At 44.7% G+C, this 17,188-nt stretch overlaps 2 protein-coding genes across 4 annotated transcripts in view; one reads left to right on the top strand and one right to left on the bottom strand.

Annotated features, from left to right (window-relative positions):
- Positions 1 to 3,210: 3,210 nt before the first annotated feature.
- shox2 (shox homeobox 2) lies at positions 3,211 to 11,659 on the bottom strand. 2 transcript variants are annotated; one of them, XM_076036077.1, is made up of 5 exons: positions 11,036 to 11,659; positions 9,173 to 9,381; positions 6,467 to 6,524; positions 6,084 to 6,172; positions 3,211 to 4,910 (listed from the first exon to the last, which is right to left on the bottom strand). In XM_076036077.1, exons 1-5 carry the CDS (start codon positions 11,289 to 11,291, stop codon positions 4,653 to 4,655), a joined length of 870 nt encoding a protein of 289 aa, XP_075892192.1. In that variant the 5' UTR covers positions 11,292 to 11,659; the 3' UTR covers positions 3,211 to 4,652. The 2 variants fall into 2 exon arrangements, with proteins under 2 accessions (XP_075892192.1, XP_075892191.1); XM_076036076.1 differs by having other exon boundaries at positions 3,211 to 4,946; positions 11,036 to 11,649.
- A 2,383-nt stretch (positions 11,660 to 14,042) lies between these two features.
- The window catches only part of rsrc1 (arginine/serine-rich coiled-coil 1), a 109,851-nt gene continuing 106,705 nt past the window's right edge, over positions 14,043 to 17,188 (top strand). Inside the window, exons 1-2 of one of the 2 annotated variants that reach the window (XM_076036071.1) lie at positions 14,043 to 14,171; positions 14,660 to 14,857. In XM_076036071.1, the coding sequence (XP_075892186.1) occupies positions 14,676 to 14,857 (182 nt within the window). In that variant the 5' untranslated portion in view covers positions 14,043 to 14,171; positions 14,660 to 14,675. Of the gene's footprint in view, positions 14,172 to 14,272; positions 14,298 to 14,659; positions 14,858 to 17,188 lie in introns of those variants that run through there. The other variant, XM_076036073.1, reaches the window with a different exon arrangement.

Below are 17,188 nucleotides of genomic sequence, written 5' to 3'. Positions count from 1 at the left end.
TCGATTGCCCCCCCCGGAGGGCGGGGGAGTGGGGGGGGGGGGTACCTAAACAGGACGCGGCGAAACAATCACAGTTCTTGTTTTGTCCTGACCTCTTGTTTTGTTTCGCTCCGTTCGGCCCGCCGAATTGGAACGGAGAGCTGGAGATGGAGACGCTTGTTATTCCGCGTCTCTAATCACCCCCTCGCCGAGCCCTCCCCGGTCGGTCGTGGCGCGGGGTCAAGTCTGTGCGAACACCCACTTTTCATCCTACGGTGAAATTGAATACGGCTCGGCGAGCGGGCGGCGTGCGATCCTCCGCCTCGCCTCGCGGCCCACACCGAGGCACCGCGGTTCGCCACCCCGGACCCTGTGCGGCGCTCGCGTACGATAACAAGCGGCGGTACGGCGTTCCTAATTGCCCGGGCCTGAGTGTTTTTCTTTCTCTTTTTTTTTTTTTTTTTGGAGGGAGTTTTTTGTTTTTGTTTTTTCTATCCAGCAGGTTTCTTTCTCACTTTCGCTCCATTTGATGTCTTTGAAGTCGGCCTTTTTATCCGCCGCCGCTCCTGATGGCTGTTGTCTTTGGTGCGGCGCTGTGTGCGCCCCTGCTCTGAGCTCTCCTAACATGTAACAAAGGCAGGCCCTCAGAGGGGGGAGAGGGAAAAAAAGGCTGTCTCTCTTTCTCTCTCTCTCTCCCTCCCTCCCTCTCTCACGCACGACGCTATCTCACGAGCGGCGCGCAAACAAATGCTGCTGAACAATAATGAAGAAAAAATAAGGGGAGGAGGACGACGACGAGGAGGAGGAGGAGAAGAAGGAAAGAAAAAAAAAACGTGCACCGGTGGTAGAAAGTGCTGCGTGCGGCTGTTTAGCGTGTCGTGATTTGATAAAGGGCCAAGTGCGGGAAATGAGAGAGTGTTTGTCTCGGGGGGGGGGGGGGGGGGGGGGGGCGTTGCAGTTTGGAAAAGGGAGGTTGGGAGGAGGGGGGGGGTAAATATAGCAACAAGACAGCACCGGTTGATATGAAGCATTCCATAGTGTGGAGTGGCTGTTGTGATTCACCAGGCTGTGATGATCCGTGTGTGTGTGTGTGTGTGTGTGTGTGTGTGAGGGAGAGAGCGTGCAGGAGGAGGCATCAGTGCAAAGTGAGAGGGGATGACAGTGAGGAGAGGCCGGAGAGAGCCCCGCATGGCTGGCTCCTGGCTGGCTGCGCCACTGTAGTGCAGTGCAGTGCAGTGTCTCCGTGTGTGTGCATCTGTGCACGTTTGTGTGTGAGTGTGTGTGTGTGTGTGTGTGTTGAGAGGAGATGAGGAGAAGAGCACTGCTGGTCGTCTCCATGTCTAATCAGGAGGATACTTGTGTGTCCCCGTCTCATTGTCTCCTGGGCCTCCTCGCCACTGAGGCCCTCCGCTCCTTCGACTGTTACCCACCCACCCACCCACCGCCGCCACCGCCGCCGCCACCCCAGGACACGCTGATCTGGCTCGCTGCACGCAAAAAAAAGTTCACGCAGGAATCAAAGATGGGTTTGGGTTTTTGTTTTTTTGTGTGTGTTTTTCGCTACGAAAGGTGCAGAAAACGCTTAACGTGGGCAGATACATCCTGCAGGTGATGCCAAGTTACCGCTGGAAACAAGACATCCCTTCTCGAAAAACAAAACCACACACACACACACACACACACACACACACACACACACACACACACACACAAAAAAAAATGTTTTACCTCCATCACCTCTCTCGCAGCTTCTGCCTAAATCTCATACCACCCACTACAAAGAGGCCCTCAGTCGCACTTTCTATTCCAGTGGACGGCGAATGCAACTGGTATGCAGCGCCTAACTTCTGCGGCTTAGCGGCGGTGTGTGACGTCACCACGCACCAGGACGAATCTGACCTCGCTATCTGGTCAGTGAAGGTTTTGACAACGGCAGTTGCAGCAGTTCCGTCTCCTGTGTTTCCAAGCGAGGAGGTCCCGATCAATAATTCAATAGATTCGGCGTCTTCCAAACAGCCCCAGCCAGACTTTACCAGCGCGCGCTCGCTGAGATCCGTATTAATTAATCGCTAAAGACGTCTTGTTTTGTGTGGAAATATCGGGGGGAAGTAACGCGAGCCGGATTCCTCCGAAGCCTAATTACGGGCTGCCGTGTCAGGTGTTTATTAAATGTTCAATAAGAGGCGGTTAAAGATGTCAGGCAACGAGTCGGGCGCATTTGTAAGTCAAGCGAGGCAGGCGTTAATAAATTATTTTACAGAGACGCGGGGCTTTGTTTTAATTTGTGCGCTGCCTACCATGGGTTCTCTCTCTCTCTCTCTCTCTCTCTCTCTCTCTCTCTCTCTCTCCCTCTCCCTCCCTCCCTCCCTCCCGTTTGCGCGCACAATGCTAAACTTCGGGTCGTGACACTCGCACCGGCGAACGTTCCCGCTCGGTGGAGCGAGAGGCGGGAGGCCAGATTCGCGGCGGCGCCACGTGGGGATCCGCAGCTGCAAAGACATCGAATAGCATTAACCTATATTACTTTATGTCAAAATATTTATTTCTGCCGCTATTTTAAATGTAGCCAGTTGGAGGGAGAAAACACGCGCGCGCTGTAGCCGAATGTTATAGGTTGCAAAGTGCAAAAACCGACAGCAGCAGACGCTCCTTGTAATTAAATTAAAACTCGGATTTCGTTTCATTATTAGGCCGCTCGAGTTGCCTTAATTACATTCTTCAAAGCTGTTGAATATATATATATATATATATATATATATATATATATATATATATATATATATATATATATATATATATATATATATATATATATATATATATATATATATATATATATATATATATATATATATATTTGACAACATTTATGTGTAGGCTACAAGTATATAAATGGATTTCAATCGAGTCGGTGCAAAATCCCATATTTGAGCCACTGACAGCTCCCCCGTCTCCCTTTCCTTTATCTGCTTGTTTTGCGTACTGGAAATGGCTGGTCCTCCTTCTCAAGCGCTCCATAACCAAATTATGAATAATGCATTGGTTTGGCACGGAGGCAACAACACACACCCTTGTTCCTGGTTAAACGGGCCTGTCACGACTAGGGCGTTATCAAAAGACCAACTGCGGCGGTCTTTAATTATTCATCAAAGGTTCAAATAATAATAATAATAATAATAATAATAATAATAATAATGGCCAATTTGATTAAAAAATGTCAACTCGTTAAAGAAACTTTTGTTAATTTATTGTACGAACGAAAAAAAAACATTTCGTTAAGATTAATTCACTTTTCACATGAAATGGAAAAAGTAAAACAATTTCATGAATATTCTTTTTTTTTTTTTTTTTTAGAAACCCGTGCCTCAGGTAAGTTCACTTTCACTGTTATAAAAACATCAAAATTACATACAGAAAGCACATGATCTTCTTTTAATACACGGAAATGAAGTGAAATAGGCTACAAAATGAACAAGTCCCCGACAAGGCATTCATAAAGCCACTAAATAATAAAAATAATGCATGTTTCTTGTATAAACATATTTTACACGTGCCCGTACCGGTTGCGCTGACAGTTCCTCCTGCCACTGGAATTGGTGTTCGTCTACTGTGTGTGGACGGCATCGATGACATAACACTGCTGTGTATGGACTCTCGACCGAGTTGCCCCAGCTTAAAAAATAAAAGCATAGCTTGCACATGTTCATCTATTGAGATGAGGTCCTAAATGGGCCGTCCAACATTCAAGTGTGAGTTCCTCGGAGAGGCGAGGAAAGAGGAAAGGGGACAGAGAGGAAATACTGGGGAAGGGAAGGGGAAGGGGTGAGGGTGGCCCACATCACGTCATTTGTGAGGACAAACTCATGCAAACACTGCTTGGGCAATTTGGAATTAAAATTAGAATAATAATAATTAAAAAATAATAATAACAATAATAATAATAATAATAACGAAACAGAAAAGGGAGAAACTCTTCGAATATTGTCCTTTGTCTCTGTTTTGTCAAAGATTTCCCGCTCTGCCCTTTCACAGAGAAAGTGTTTTATAAATGAGGCCAGCCTCGATGTAAAGTTCCAAAATAAAAAAAAAAAACAACAAATGAAAACATATCATCAATATGCTATTGTAACAGAACAAAACAACTGCAGAGTGGTTCGCCTTGTTTGACAAAGTATCGATCGTCCCAGCTGCATCCTCCTCTTCCTCCTCCTCCACCTCCTCCTCCGCCTCCTCGTGTTGTCCCGCCGCCCTCGGCAGCCATGTGCCCGGCAGAGAGAGACCGGTACCGGGGGTAGCTTCGCTGTCCGTCCCGCCCTCCGGTTCCCACGGCGTCCAGAAAAAAACTCACACCTGCGCAGGCTGTCACGTCAGTCTCTTTCTCTGTCTTCTCTCTTTAATCTCATAAATAGCCTATAATTTCATATTTATAACCGCCGTCCTTCATGTTGTTTTTTTTTTAAATCATAAATAACGTGATAACTTTTCTCACTTTGTCCGTGGATTTTTTTTTCCTTTCCTTTTTTTTTTGTTTTAAATTTCATTTTGTAGCCTAAGCGTTCGAGGTTCAGCGTCCGTCAGCGGCAAACGGCGCAGGCGCGCCGCGCGTCCCCCACTTCCTCCTCCTCTTCTTCCTCCTCCTTCTCCTGCTCCTCCTCCTCCGCGCGCCCGTGGCGTCACAGTCCCAGCGCGGCCGCGTGCTTTTTGGCCTTGAGTCTCAGGTCGGCGATGCTCGAGTTCTTGCTCGTGTTCTTGGCGGCGGCGGCGGCGGCGGCGACCGACACGGCGGACGCGGACTCGGCCGCGAGCGTCGCCAGCGGCAGCCCGAAGGGCGGCGCGGGGAACATCATGTAGGGCGCGTGCGCGGCCAGGTGAGAGTGCAGGTGGTGCTGCGCGTGGGCCACGGCGCTGTCCAGCTGCAGCTGCGCCTGCACCTGAAAGGAGAAGGGCGGCACGTTGCAGTGACTATCCTACGGGACGGGACGCACGGATGTGGGGGTGGGGGAGAGAGAAGGGGGGAGGAGAACATGCGTTAACTTTGCAGCGTGTGGTTCTGAAGGGTCATTGGTTTATTTCTGAAGGTGTTGTATTAAATACATACACAATGGAACTTAAAAAGGGGGGGGGGGGTTCTTCTACAGAGGGATTCACAAACCGTGCGCAAATATCATGCAGACTGTTTCCCCTTATGCAGTTGTTGATTTGCTTTGTATTTGTGGGTGATATATAGTTTGCTAATTGGTAATATAAGGGTAATATATCATGAGCTTCAAATGTTTTATCTTTTCACGCAAATACAAAGTAAACCCAATCGTGTTCCGGTCTGAACTTGAATTGTATTGGCGCAAAAATGCTAACCATTGCACTTTTCCCGTGCGCAATTCAGCTCACCCACAATAACGAGCGCGTTGATAGAAACTATCAATCGTGTTAATTGTGCCGTAAACCTGTAAACCAGATTATACGCGGCAATTCGTTTATTTGTTTGCTGGTCCTGGGACCTTTCTGTGTGTGGAGTTTGCATGTTGTCGCCGTGGGTTCTCTCCGGGTTCTCCGGCTTCCGCACACAGTCCAAAAACATGCATGTGAGGTGAATTGGAACCTCTAATAACCTAAATTGTATAGGTGTGAGTGTGAATGGTTGTTTGTCTCTATGTGGCCCTGCGATGAAGTGGCGACTTGTCCAAGGTGTCGCCCTGCCTTCGCCCTATCACAGCTGGGAGAGGCTCCAGCAGATCCCCGCAAACATGAGTTCAGCAAGAAGCGGGTATTGATAATGGATGGATGTTTGCTTGCTGGTGGTAAAAAAAAAATAAAATAAAATAATTCATAACTGATAAGTGTATATTTTGATTTTATCATCATTATTATTATTATTATTATTATTATTATTATTATCATTATTATTGTTGTCATTTCTAATCCAATTAGAGCCTACAGGCTCTGCTGCGTTGGCACAGCGCTCCTGCCAGTGTGCCACTAAGGATGGAGTTACCCCCCTCCACTGGAACTGGAGTCTCGCGCGCAGCACTCGGGCAGAGCCTGTGCCAAGACAGCAGTCCGGGGATTGGTGTGCTTTTAAGACGAGACGCTTCAAAGTAACTTGCCTGTTGGAATGGCATCCGTAAAGCCCCCACGTTGACATATGGCGCTACACGACACGCCTCAAACTGATTCGCCGCTCCAATCAGGACGCCTGTGGAAAACAAGAGATGAAATGGGCCTCATTGTGAGAGGAAATAGAATTCGCGGGCGGCAATAATATCGAAACTGATGGGCCGGATAACGAGCAGCGAGATGACACGTGTAGTGTTTATTATAAGCAGCCACTTAAAGGAAGAAGAAGAAAAAAAAAACACATTGCTTTTAATGGTTTCATTATGAGAAGCAGTGCGTAAACATGACGGACTGAATCGGAAATAAACCTCCCCTGATGCCCTTTGTTGCAAAAAAAAAAAATAATAATAATAAAAATGAGTAATAACTGTACCTTTATGTAACTGGTTCTCCTGCTTTCTGCATTTGGCTCTTCTGTTCTGGAACCAAACCTGCAGGGACAGTAATTAATTAGAGACCTACTGATTGGCAGATGTTTGCGAGGCCACGTGTAATTCCCCTCAAAGTGACAACAACCACAGAGAGAAGGCGGGGGTGGGGTGGGGGGGGGTGGAGGATACAATATCCCAGAGGAGCACTGAAATATTAATGACACTGCTTAACCCTCCCAGGTTCGGATTATTATACGTTTAGCCCGCGACAAGGAGAGTGTTGCGAGCTGCAACCGAGAGGAGGGACAGAGGAGGGAGGAGGGAGGAGGGAAGGGGGGGGGGGGTGGCACAGAAAAGTGCATTCAAGGGGAGAGGCGAAGCGCTAAAAGCTTCTTTAGGGAGAATAGAGTCGCGCGCGTTGTTGCGAATGTGCACGACTGGCGGCCTCTAATAAATAACCTTGTCAGCGTCGGTTTCATCTTTCTATGGATTAGCGTCCCCGAAGAGTTCAATTGGTGCCTCTCAGATATCGAATGGCAGCGGTGCTATTACCGATTCTGGACATCACAGACGGACGCGCGATCTGAGAATCGTCTCTCTCCCCCCCCTGTTTCTGTGCCCATTTCGCTCTCATTAAATGACCGCTGAAATTAATTACCCTTATCTGCAGAGAAAAATCCATGTCAGAGAGAGAGAGAGAGAGAGAGAGAGAGAGGGAGAGAGAGAGAGAGTAGACGGTTAAATGGCTCGCAGTTTTTGTCTAATCACCGTCGCCATGACACACACACACGCACGCTCGCTCGCTCGCGCACGAGCCCACACACACACACACACACACACACACACACACACACACACACACACACACACACACACGCTTCAAAAGACGGCTCACTTCTCTTTTTCCTTCTGTTGAAAATCGACAAGCGTCAATTTCAGAGGAACGCCTTGAAACTCAGATTAAACGATTAATGCGCTTTGAATCCCGCAACACAAAGCTCGGGCTAAATTAGCCCACAATACAACATGTCAATCTGGTATCTCTCCTGCATCAGGTCCACACACACACACACACACACACACACACACACACACACACACACACACACACACACACACACACAGGCGCGCGCGCACACACGCACTGAGTGAAAGAGGGGATGATTGAAATGTCTTATTGATTTGTCTGTCAACTGGGCTCATTTATTGACCACGTATTTCAATCGGAAGTTCTTTTGTGCGCGCCTCAGGTATTATTTATTGCGATGATTAAAAAAAAAAAAGAAAAGAAAAGTTCGCTGTTATTGATTGAGGTAGAATTATTAGATATATATGCGTTTATAAATCTTTTTTTTTTCCCCTAAATGAACGCACGGTTGCTGCGTACGACTGGGGCAGAGATGTAAAGCTCCAACTGGGAGCAAAAAAAAAGAAAGCTGCTCTTGATTTTGGGTTTAAAAAAAAAAAAAATACATAATGTATGCAAATCCCCGAGCTGTGCTCCTTGTTCGGGACACAATACGCCTTATTGGGGAGATTCCAGACCAGTCCGAGGGAGCCCTGCAAAAAGCTGGCTTTAACTTTTTTTTGGGGGGGGGGGGAATGGGATCTTTTGGGGGCTCGTTTTATGATTATTTCTGTCCCCCAAAGAAAGAAAACAACAGCACCGCCATGCTCAGCATGGAGACAGCTGAAGCTCGGTGCTCCCCTGAGCCGGAGGAGGAATCAAAGTGTCTGGAATAAGATATTATTGGGGGTGTTTGTGATAAATCAGACGGAGGGTATTTGTCTATATGTTCGTGGTGCCCCCCCCGCCCCCCCTCTCTCCTTCTCCACCAGCTCTGCTCCCGTTACACCAGACATATCTGAGCCCCTCCACCACCACCACCACCCCCGCACCATCCACATGGCTGCATCCTTCCAGGGTTTCTGCACAGATGGCCTGTCCCCCCCGTGAAAAACGACATGATTCGCTGACAAACGGGGCGCCTCGCTATCACACACCCACGCCGCGAAGGCAAATATTTGCCGCCCGATTTGTCGCGGTGATTTGGAGGAAGAATATAGCGGATAGAAATCTGTATACTGTCGTGATTAGAGCGAGGCTCTCTGATTGAGACAAGCGATACACATTTGATTGCACCGTCGGAATATGGCAGGGGGGGGGGGGGGGGGGGGAATCAGGAAATTACACTTTCATGATTAAATCCCCAAGGCCAGTCATTAAAAAAAGAAAGGCTGAAATTAATACAACAACACTTGACTTCACCAGAGAGTGTTCACAGATTCAATACAATTACTACGAATGCTATTTGCTTCAGAGCTTGACACCATTGCAGTGGCACAACGACCAGCGAGCTTATCGCAATTCATTTGTAAATGTTTAAATGCGCCCATAAATTAAAACCGTTGTTTTTTTGTATCGCCGGTGTATTATCAAAATTATTAAAAATTATTTGTGATTTCAGTTCAAACATATTTGAACACTTTGCAGCACATGCATCCACAGCCCCAATTATTGTCTCAAATTATTAGGTATATTAATAATAAGAGACATTGTAATATATTATTTTTATATTTTTCCAAGATTGAAAAAATATTTTTCTTTTTAAAGAAACAACTGTTGTATTTTTTTTTCTTGTCTTTTTTCTGTGTAAACAATTTTTTTTTTTCCTCTGTCGATTGAGAGCTGAAACATCACCTCCCACCTGCACTCGGGCCTCCGACAGTCCCAGCCGCTGGCTCAGCTCCTCGCGCATGAAGGCGTCCGGGTAGTGCGTCTCGTCGAAGAGCCGCTCCAGCTCGTTTAGCTGCTCTAACGTGAAGTTAGTCCGACTTCTCCTCTGCTTGATCTTCGTCTGGGCTTCATCCTCCACCGGCTTCGAGTCCTCTTTTCTCTCCTTGACGTCCGTGTTGCCTGCGCGCGTGTGAGACGGGAGGAGACGTCAGACACCCAGAACTCTGACCTCTTTATGGCCATCACATGAAAACACGACAGGGAATTATTATCTTCTTTTTGTTCATAATCACACGCAGGTTTTATTTGTGAGATGATGACAACGACCGAGACTCCTTCATCACCGTCGCTAAAATTGCATTGTAAACAAAAAAAAAACAAAAAAAAAAACACATCATTGATTATTAAATTAGAAATAAAAAAGATGGTGGCAACAAGAAAGAACCCACTCAGAAAGCGAGAGCTTGGCTGTTTTGTACAGCTACATAAAGCTCTTTAATTATTAACCAGTTATAAATATGCAACGCCGTGCCCACCACTGTTGGATGTCTCGCACGCGCTTGTCGCAGTTCCGCCTGTAACCACGGTGCCCACGATGAACTGATGCCATTTTTAACAAGCCCCCCCACCTCAACTCTTCAATATCCTCTGCGCTGCAACGATTTGTCCACGTTTTAATAATGCACAACGAACAAAACAGTCGCGAGCAGCCCGCTGTACTTTTCTACGATTGTCACACTAAAAAAGAGGACATATTAAAAAAATTAAAAAAAAATCTGAATTATATATAGTATTAACATTTATTATATAGCCTGTGTGGAAATATTAATTTACAAAACAAGGAAACCAGAAATATTGCTATTTTAGTAAAAACCATTACTTACTGACAATGCTTACATTGCTAAAATTGATTTTATATCACCATGATTGTGAGGATTATGCATAACATTTTCCAACAACAATTTTGTAGTATATATTTGAATTTGGTTAAAAATTTTAAATGAGCAGATGATACAAAAATAAATAAAAATCCACATTTGTAATAGGAGATAATCGGTTCCTCAACAACTATGTCTCTCACGCAGGGGGAAAGGTGTTCGCTGGGGGGGGCTGCGCGAATGACAGGACATGATTTCCACCTTTCATGCACTGATGTGCTTGTCAGATGTTGGCTGCGCCGTGCCTTTCATTTTCCATAAAGAATGAGACCCTCGACAATCGATAAAGCTTATGTAAGGAATTGACACAAGCCGCGTTGTTTACGTCTGCATTTTAGCCTCGATTGCAGCGTTTTTGGAACGCAAATCAATAACCGCGGTGCGATCTTTTCCAAACTCCTGTGTTAAAAAAAGAGAGACTAAAATACCCCGCAGAGCAATATTGGCGTTATTAATTTGCAGAGAGGGCCTTTTTTTGTTTTTTTATTAAAGTTCTAGTTCTGGCTCTTTTTTACGTGCGACTTATTGATTTAAAAAAAAAAAAAAAAACTTTCAGAGTGTAAACTCAGACTTCAGGCTGCGAGCGTCTCTTAAATAAATCTATCGAGCAGGGTAAGCCTGCAAGAAAACACTCAGGAGCTTGGATTAAATGTGCGAAACTAAATAAATAAATACGTGAATAAATAAATAAATAGAAAATACTCGTTTAATACGCGCAGACTGGAGTCACGTAACCCTTTAGACCAACATAATGGCTTAATGTTACATTCAGCTACATTGGGAGGTTTTTCTTCCTCGCAAACAATGCTAGTCGTTGCACTTTAAGACATCCACACATTCCGCCTGCTAAAAAAGAAAAAAAAAAATAAATGAAAAAGACACCATGCAGCTCCTACCGTCAATGAGTTTGGGGCTGCCGCCGTCTCTGATCCTCTCCGGCCCGAGCATGTCCGTTTCCCTGCCCGGCGAGAGCGCAACGTTCCTGGTGACGGCTGCAGCCTCGTCCCGGCTCCCCGGCTCCGCGCTTAAAGGCTCCCTGTTCCCCGCTCGCGTAGAGCCGGTCTCCAGCACCTCCCGGTAGGTTATCACTTCCTTCTTCTCCTTCACTTTCTGATCGAAAGACTTGGACACGAAAGCAGTGAGCTCTTCCATCCCTGCCTTCTCTCTCTTAAAAAAAAAATCACATCCACATCTACGGCTCACTCACTCACTCACTCACTCGCTCACTCACTCGCTCGCTCGCACACATGCACGCACACTCTGTCCCTCTGCTCCGCGACCGTTTAAGACATCAATGGTGCGGCTCGTTCTTAAAGTCGAGCCCCCCTTTGGAAATGATACGAGGTGACGATGACGCCGCTGCCAACTCTGGGAGGAAGGTTGTTGTTGTTTCTTTTTTCTTTTTCTTTTTTTTGAATAGAAAAGAATATTTCTTCTCGGCCAATTCCTCCTCCTTTGGTTGCGGAGTTGGGAACCTGCTGGTGATCCTCTATTGAAGTCACAGTATTTATACTTTGCGGCGCCGTGCCCCCTTGATCCGTGCAAATTACCTCCCCTTAGGATGCCGGGATGAGCGCCCCCCCCTCCCCTCCTCCCCCTCCCCTCCCCTGCCCCTCCTCTGGTACAGGCGAGAGAAAGGGAGGCAAAGTTAAGGGGGTGGTGGTGGTGGGGGTGCGGGGTGGGGGACGATTAAGCAGCACCTTCGCTATTGGCCATTAATCCGGGATTGACAATAAGGACTAATTAATTTAATTAAGCGCTCATTCGCTGATATTGTCCTGAGTTAGTTTTTTAAACACCCGGGAAATGGACCTCTCTCTCTCTCTCTCTCTCTCTCTCTCTCCCTCGCTCTCTCTCTCTCTCCCTCCCTCTCTCTCTCTCAACCTCGCTCTCCCCCCCACCCCTCTCTCTCTCCCTCTCTCTCTGCAGGGGTGTGGCTTAAAAATCTGAAAATGACAGGAGAGAGAGAGAGAGAGAGAGAGAGAGAGAGAGAGATGGAAGCACATGGATGAGGAGTCCTTCCTCAATGTATCTCTGTGATCTGGGGGGAAAATAAGTCACGGGGATGACACGGAGAGAGAGAGAGAGAGAGAGAGAGAGAGAGAGGGGGAGAGAGAGAGAGAGAGAGAGAGAGAGAGAGAGAGAGAGAGAGAGAATGGAAGGGGCTGAAAAGGAGCAGCGGAGCAGCAGCTGGGACTGGCAAAGCGGGGTTGCAAGGACTTAAACAGAGCATCTTTAGAGGAAGCTCGAGCGAACATGTTTGGCTTTAAACCCATTTCACAGTTGGTTTAAAGGCCTGCTGCATATATGTAGAAGCTAACGTCTGTGTGCATCTTAATCGTGAGGGATTAATGCATCTCAATAGAGGCTTTATTAAAAGGATAAGTGGCAAAACGTGATTGTACCCCGACTTAAATAATAATAATAATAATAATAATAATAATAATAATAATAATAATAATAATAATCTCAAAAGACATCTTGAAAAATATGTAAAACGTCTCATGAAGGTTTGTGCACCCCTGTGGCTCAAATCAGTTCATGTCTTTACTGGAGCGTTGCTTTACCTTCCTAATAAGCAAATATGTAATTTAAATTGTCGTTATTAGTGAGACTTTTCCCGCTTAATATTTATTCTCAGCGGACTTTTTAAGCCATTACGATGTTAAATTGCAGCTAAACGTCTAATTATAATGCCCTCTTGCGATGCGTTGCCATTGGGCTTACTAATTAATGTTTTCAGCTCGCTTTTTTCTCTCTCCTTTCCCACTGAAATGATTGCCTAAGCTGGGCTGCATTTGCAAAAATAAATAAGCAATGGCTCACCTGCGGTGGAGGCAGAGGGAGCAATTAAGTGAGAGGATCGTGCAACATATAGCCAGACAAGAAACGGGATACAGGGAGATTTAAAAAACGTCGATGTAAATTTGATGCGAAATTAAGCGTGTTTATTGATAATCTATATAAAACCCCACTTCCCCAGCAGGGTTCTGACAATCCCCCTAATTAAATATTAACGGTGCTACAGAGTGAACCTTAGGCATTAATTGCTATTTTTTTTTTCCAGCTGCTTCTCAGAGCAGGTTTTGCTTTCGAATTCTTGGAATACGCTCCTGAAAATCGTTTAGATACAAAAACAAAACAAACGTATGCCTAAGAACGTTATTGGCTGAATCACTCACTTGCTCGTTTAGCCCTCAACCAGTTTAATATTCATGCGGAAATAATTGTTTTGTGAAAAGTATTCGGGATGTTTTGTCTGTTCGGCTGTGTTGATACAAAATGTTATGGTCCCAGATGATCTCGTGTAAATTGCCAGTGGCAGACGCACACGGTTCTCTTATTATAGATTTTCTTGTGGTATTCGCACGGGCAAAGATGTGATGCATCCTTGCACTTTAAAATAAAAATAAATACACTTCTTTGTTTGCAAGGAACATTTTTCAAACTACCCACCGAGCACTTCAGGATTAAAACTCTTACTTGTTCATTACTTAAAAAAAAAAAAAAAAAAAAAAAAAAAGTGGAAGAAAATGTATTAAACATTTTATTGGAAAAATATATATAATAGAGGACCTGAATATGAACTGTTTCTTCACTCTTCACTTGGTTGCTCCAGATCCAGCCAAGACTGACGACGAACGCGGAAGAAATATATTTTATATTGCTTGTGCAACTCCTTAAACATTCCACACTCCTCAATTCATAATACGGTCGTTGTTGTTATTTTTTCGACATACCCATTTTTTTTTTTGTTGCGTTATATATATAAATTGAACCATTCAGAGACTGAATGCCTCTGTCTTTAGATTGAATGTTGTATTTAGCAAGATATCATTAGAGGCAGGCCATGAATTAAACATCAGATAAATGAGAGCAACCCTTTAATGGATTGCTCTGTGTTTGACCCTACTGCCTGGAAAATACCGGATCGATGTTCTCCGGTTTGACTAGTAGAGCCTTCTGAGCGGTACACGCTTGGGTTACGGGGCTTCACATCGATTCAAAGGGAAGGAGCGGGACTCCACCGAGGTAACGAGTCATCTTTTGCGAAAGTCGCTGTAACTGTACCGTTTACTGGCTGTTCCGTGAGGCACTCTTAATATTGGGGAGATAGGTGTCGCTCAAAACAACAAAAACAGCAGTAAGAAGCGCACGGTTAGCACTGTTAGCTCGCCTACTAGCCTAAACGGAACACAACCATATTCATTTTTCGTTAATACATGTTTTAAATCGAGTAAGCGCGTCAGTTCAGCGTCGCAGAAGTTGTACGCAACATCCTTCATGTTAGTATTAAGCTAGCTAGCTAGCTAGTTAGCTAGCTAGCAATATGTCATCTCCATGGTGATAGAATTAACAGAAACATGTGACTGTATGTATCAGTAAAAAAAAATGATAGATATAGTTGGCTTTATATAAATGTCGCCGTTGGTTCGTCATTCCGCCAGTTGTGCTCGAAAACGTCCGTGTTGGTCGAACCGTCACTTGAGAAACTCGTGGCCGTGTGTTTGTTATGCCAGCTGACTGTCAGACAGCATGGGTCGAGGCTCGTCGGACAGCGAGGACGGCGGCCGGAGCAGAAGGAAGAGGAAACAGCGTCGCCGCTCGTCTTCCTCTTCCTCTTCGTCCTCTTCGTCGTCAGGCAGCCGAGTGGCCAGCAGCCGGAGCCGGAGGTCCAATCGCCGGAGCCGCTCTCGCTCCAGAGACCGAGACAAGAGGTAAAGAGGGCGAGCGAGCCACTGAGAACTGTGCGGCAGGTGTTTCCAATAATGTCAATCAAGGCTCTGCACCCCCAAACACATGCCTTTGTATTGAAAAGACGTCTGTTTATGTGACTGTTTTTAATCACCCGTGACTTGGCTATAGTTTAAGGACATACTAAGGTTTTAAAACTAGGCTCAACTTAAGTTCAACTCAAGTAGAAAAACAGACCAACGTTCTCTTGTTTTTATGTTGTTGTTGTTGTTTTTTACTAAACGAGTTATCCAGGGCGTAACCCCGCCTTTGTCTTAAGGCAGCTGAGATAAGTTCGAGCTCCCCTTACAACCCTGCGTGGAGGATAAACAGTGATGAACATTTAAATAGAGGACTTGGATTCTTCATTAATCTTAGACTAGCAAAATTAACTTATCTAAGTTGCACTAAGACAAAGATCCCCACCACCACCCATCTCACCAAGATCAAACTACTTTTATCTTACTACGATTGTACACTTACGCAAATATATTTATAGGTTGAATATTATGGTTTCGGCAACAAATTTTACACACAGTACCTTTAAGCTGTATCAAAAAGCACACCCAATGTGACAAATGTTGCTGACCCAGGAAGCTCGAACTGCAATTGATTTAAAGGGGTGTTTCAGAATTATAACATAGAACCTCATTTCCAATTTAGCCAGTGTGTTATTTATCAGTGGAGACTGTTTCAGCAAATTTCATCCTGTCCTCTTGTTTAGCAGAGTTCGCTGGTGCTAAGCTAGTGCAAGTCACCGGTTTCTGCTAGAAACTGCCAGACTATCAATGTAAAGGTCTGTCTTAGAATAATGTCAGAAATAAAACTACCTTTGCATTGCATTGCGAAGGAGTAGTTTCTTTAACAGAGGTGGCATTTTACTTTCGTGCACTGTGCTCTTTCTAAAGTGATAACTTTTTGGATGACTTTACAGATAATTAATTCAAATCATAATAAAAGGTTACTACATTGTAGCTCAGTGATCTCCTAAGTATGAACTAATTTTGAATAATTTTTTTAAGCAATGCTTATTTCCAGAAAATTCTGTTAACTTGTAAAAAATATATATTAACATTCCAGGCTTCAGGTTAAACTTTTGGCGCACTTTTAGCGAGTTGTGATGGTAACTTATAATGTTACATCTTGTGCTACTTATCGTCAATCCAGTGGAAGGTTTTGGAAATCTAAATCATAGCAGTTTTTTTTTGTCCAGGATGGCCAAGTTGGTGTTATTTATTTATTTTTTATAATAATTTTTTTCCCCATATAAAACGACATACAGCCCCGCGCTCTGAGTGTCTTCTGTGTGGAGTCCTGGCACTGCTTTCTGCTATGTCAGTAATGCATGATCAGAACAAGCGGCATGCTGCGTACTGCCTGGTTTATGGTTTGCTTTGATTGATGCAGGACACTATTTAATGTGACTTTTTCAAACCAGAGTAATAAACTGCAGTTTTAATGAGGGTTGGAGTTTAAAACAGAAATGAGAACCTCAGGGAATTGCACCATGTTTACTGTTGAATCCAGTGACGGTTGCATTCTCATGGTGGAAATTGGCTTTATGATCACTATTAAAAGCAGCGATGTGAGAATGTTTTATCACTTTTTTCTGTGACGATCGCAAACGAGGCAACATGTTTAGGATAAAATGTGGTTATTTGAGATGGCACTTTGAGGCTGGTTTGAGGAATTTAATTAGTATCAAGGCATGCTTTCACTTAGACTTGAACGGTTAGAAGCTAAAAAACAGTTTAAATAATAAGCCTCTCCGTTGTTTACAGAATGCCACACACTTTGTTTTGTACCCATAAAGAACTAAAGAGCTTCTGCTCTCATTATTAAAAATATTTCATGGTCAGACCTGGTCCCTTCAGTCCACCACCAACATTTGCCACGGGCTACATGAAACTGTTCAGACAAGGCCAGTTGATAGTAATTATTTATGAGGCTTCGTCAAGGTCCATTAATGCTCATCACAAGTGATTCCCTGGCTCTGAGGAAGTGGGACTAGAGGGCCAGTGTAATTGCCGGCACCCAGGTCCTGCATTGTTCTAAAGTTAAAAGGTAGAGATGAAGCAGCTGTGTATGTGATATCTATCTTCTTTCTTGCAATATTACTCGGACTTTGTCCCGCGACCTTGACAAGAAATGGTGATGCCTCATTATATTTATTATTTTCTTGTTTGTTATTGTTTTGTTTTGATTGTCATCTATAGGAAACCTTTTGACTGTGCTGCAAAGTATCCCTGCATGTACCTTTACTAATTCTAGTCCAGCTAATTATGGTTTGAAATGACTTTTCGAAAGTTCTGACA

The sequence above is a fragment of the Nelusetta ayraudi genome, unplaced genomic scaffold, assembly GCF_046127955.1.
Source record: "Nelusetta ayraudi isolate G7.1 ecotype Tasmania unplaced genomic scaffold, CSIRO-AGI_Nayr_v1 ptg000048l, whole genome shotgun sequence".
Classification (NCBI taxonomy): domain Eukaryota; kingdom Metazoa; phylum Chordata; class Actinopteri; order Tetraodontiformes; family Monacanthidae; genus Nelusetta; species Nelusetta ayraudi.
The sequence above is the reverse complement of the archived record's forward strand: the minus strand, read 5'-3'. Positions and strand labels throughout refer to the sequence as shown.

Coding starts and splice junctions, on each gene's coding strand:
- shox2 (XM_076036076.1), bottom strand. CDS start 11,291: ATGGAAGAGCTCACTGCTTTCGTGTCCAAGTCTTTCGATCAGAAAGTG. Junction 6,173..6,466: donor GGAGAACCAGTTACATAAAG/GTACAGTTATTA, acceptor TGTTTTCCACAG/GCGTCCTGATTGGAGCGGCG. Junction 4,947..6,083: donor TACGGATGCCATTCCAACAG/GCAAGTTACTTT, acceptor CCCGTCCCGTAG/GATAGTCACTGCAACGTGCC.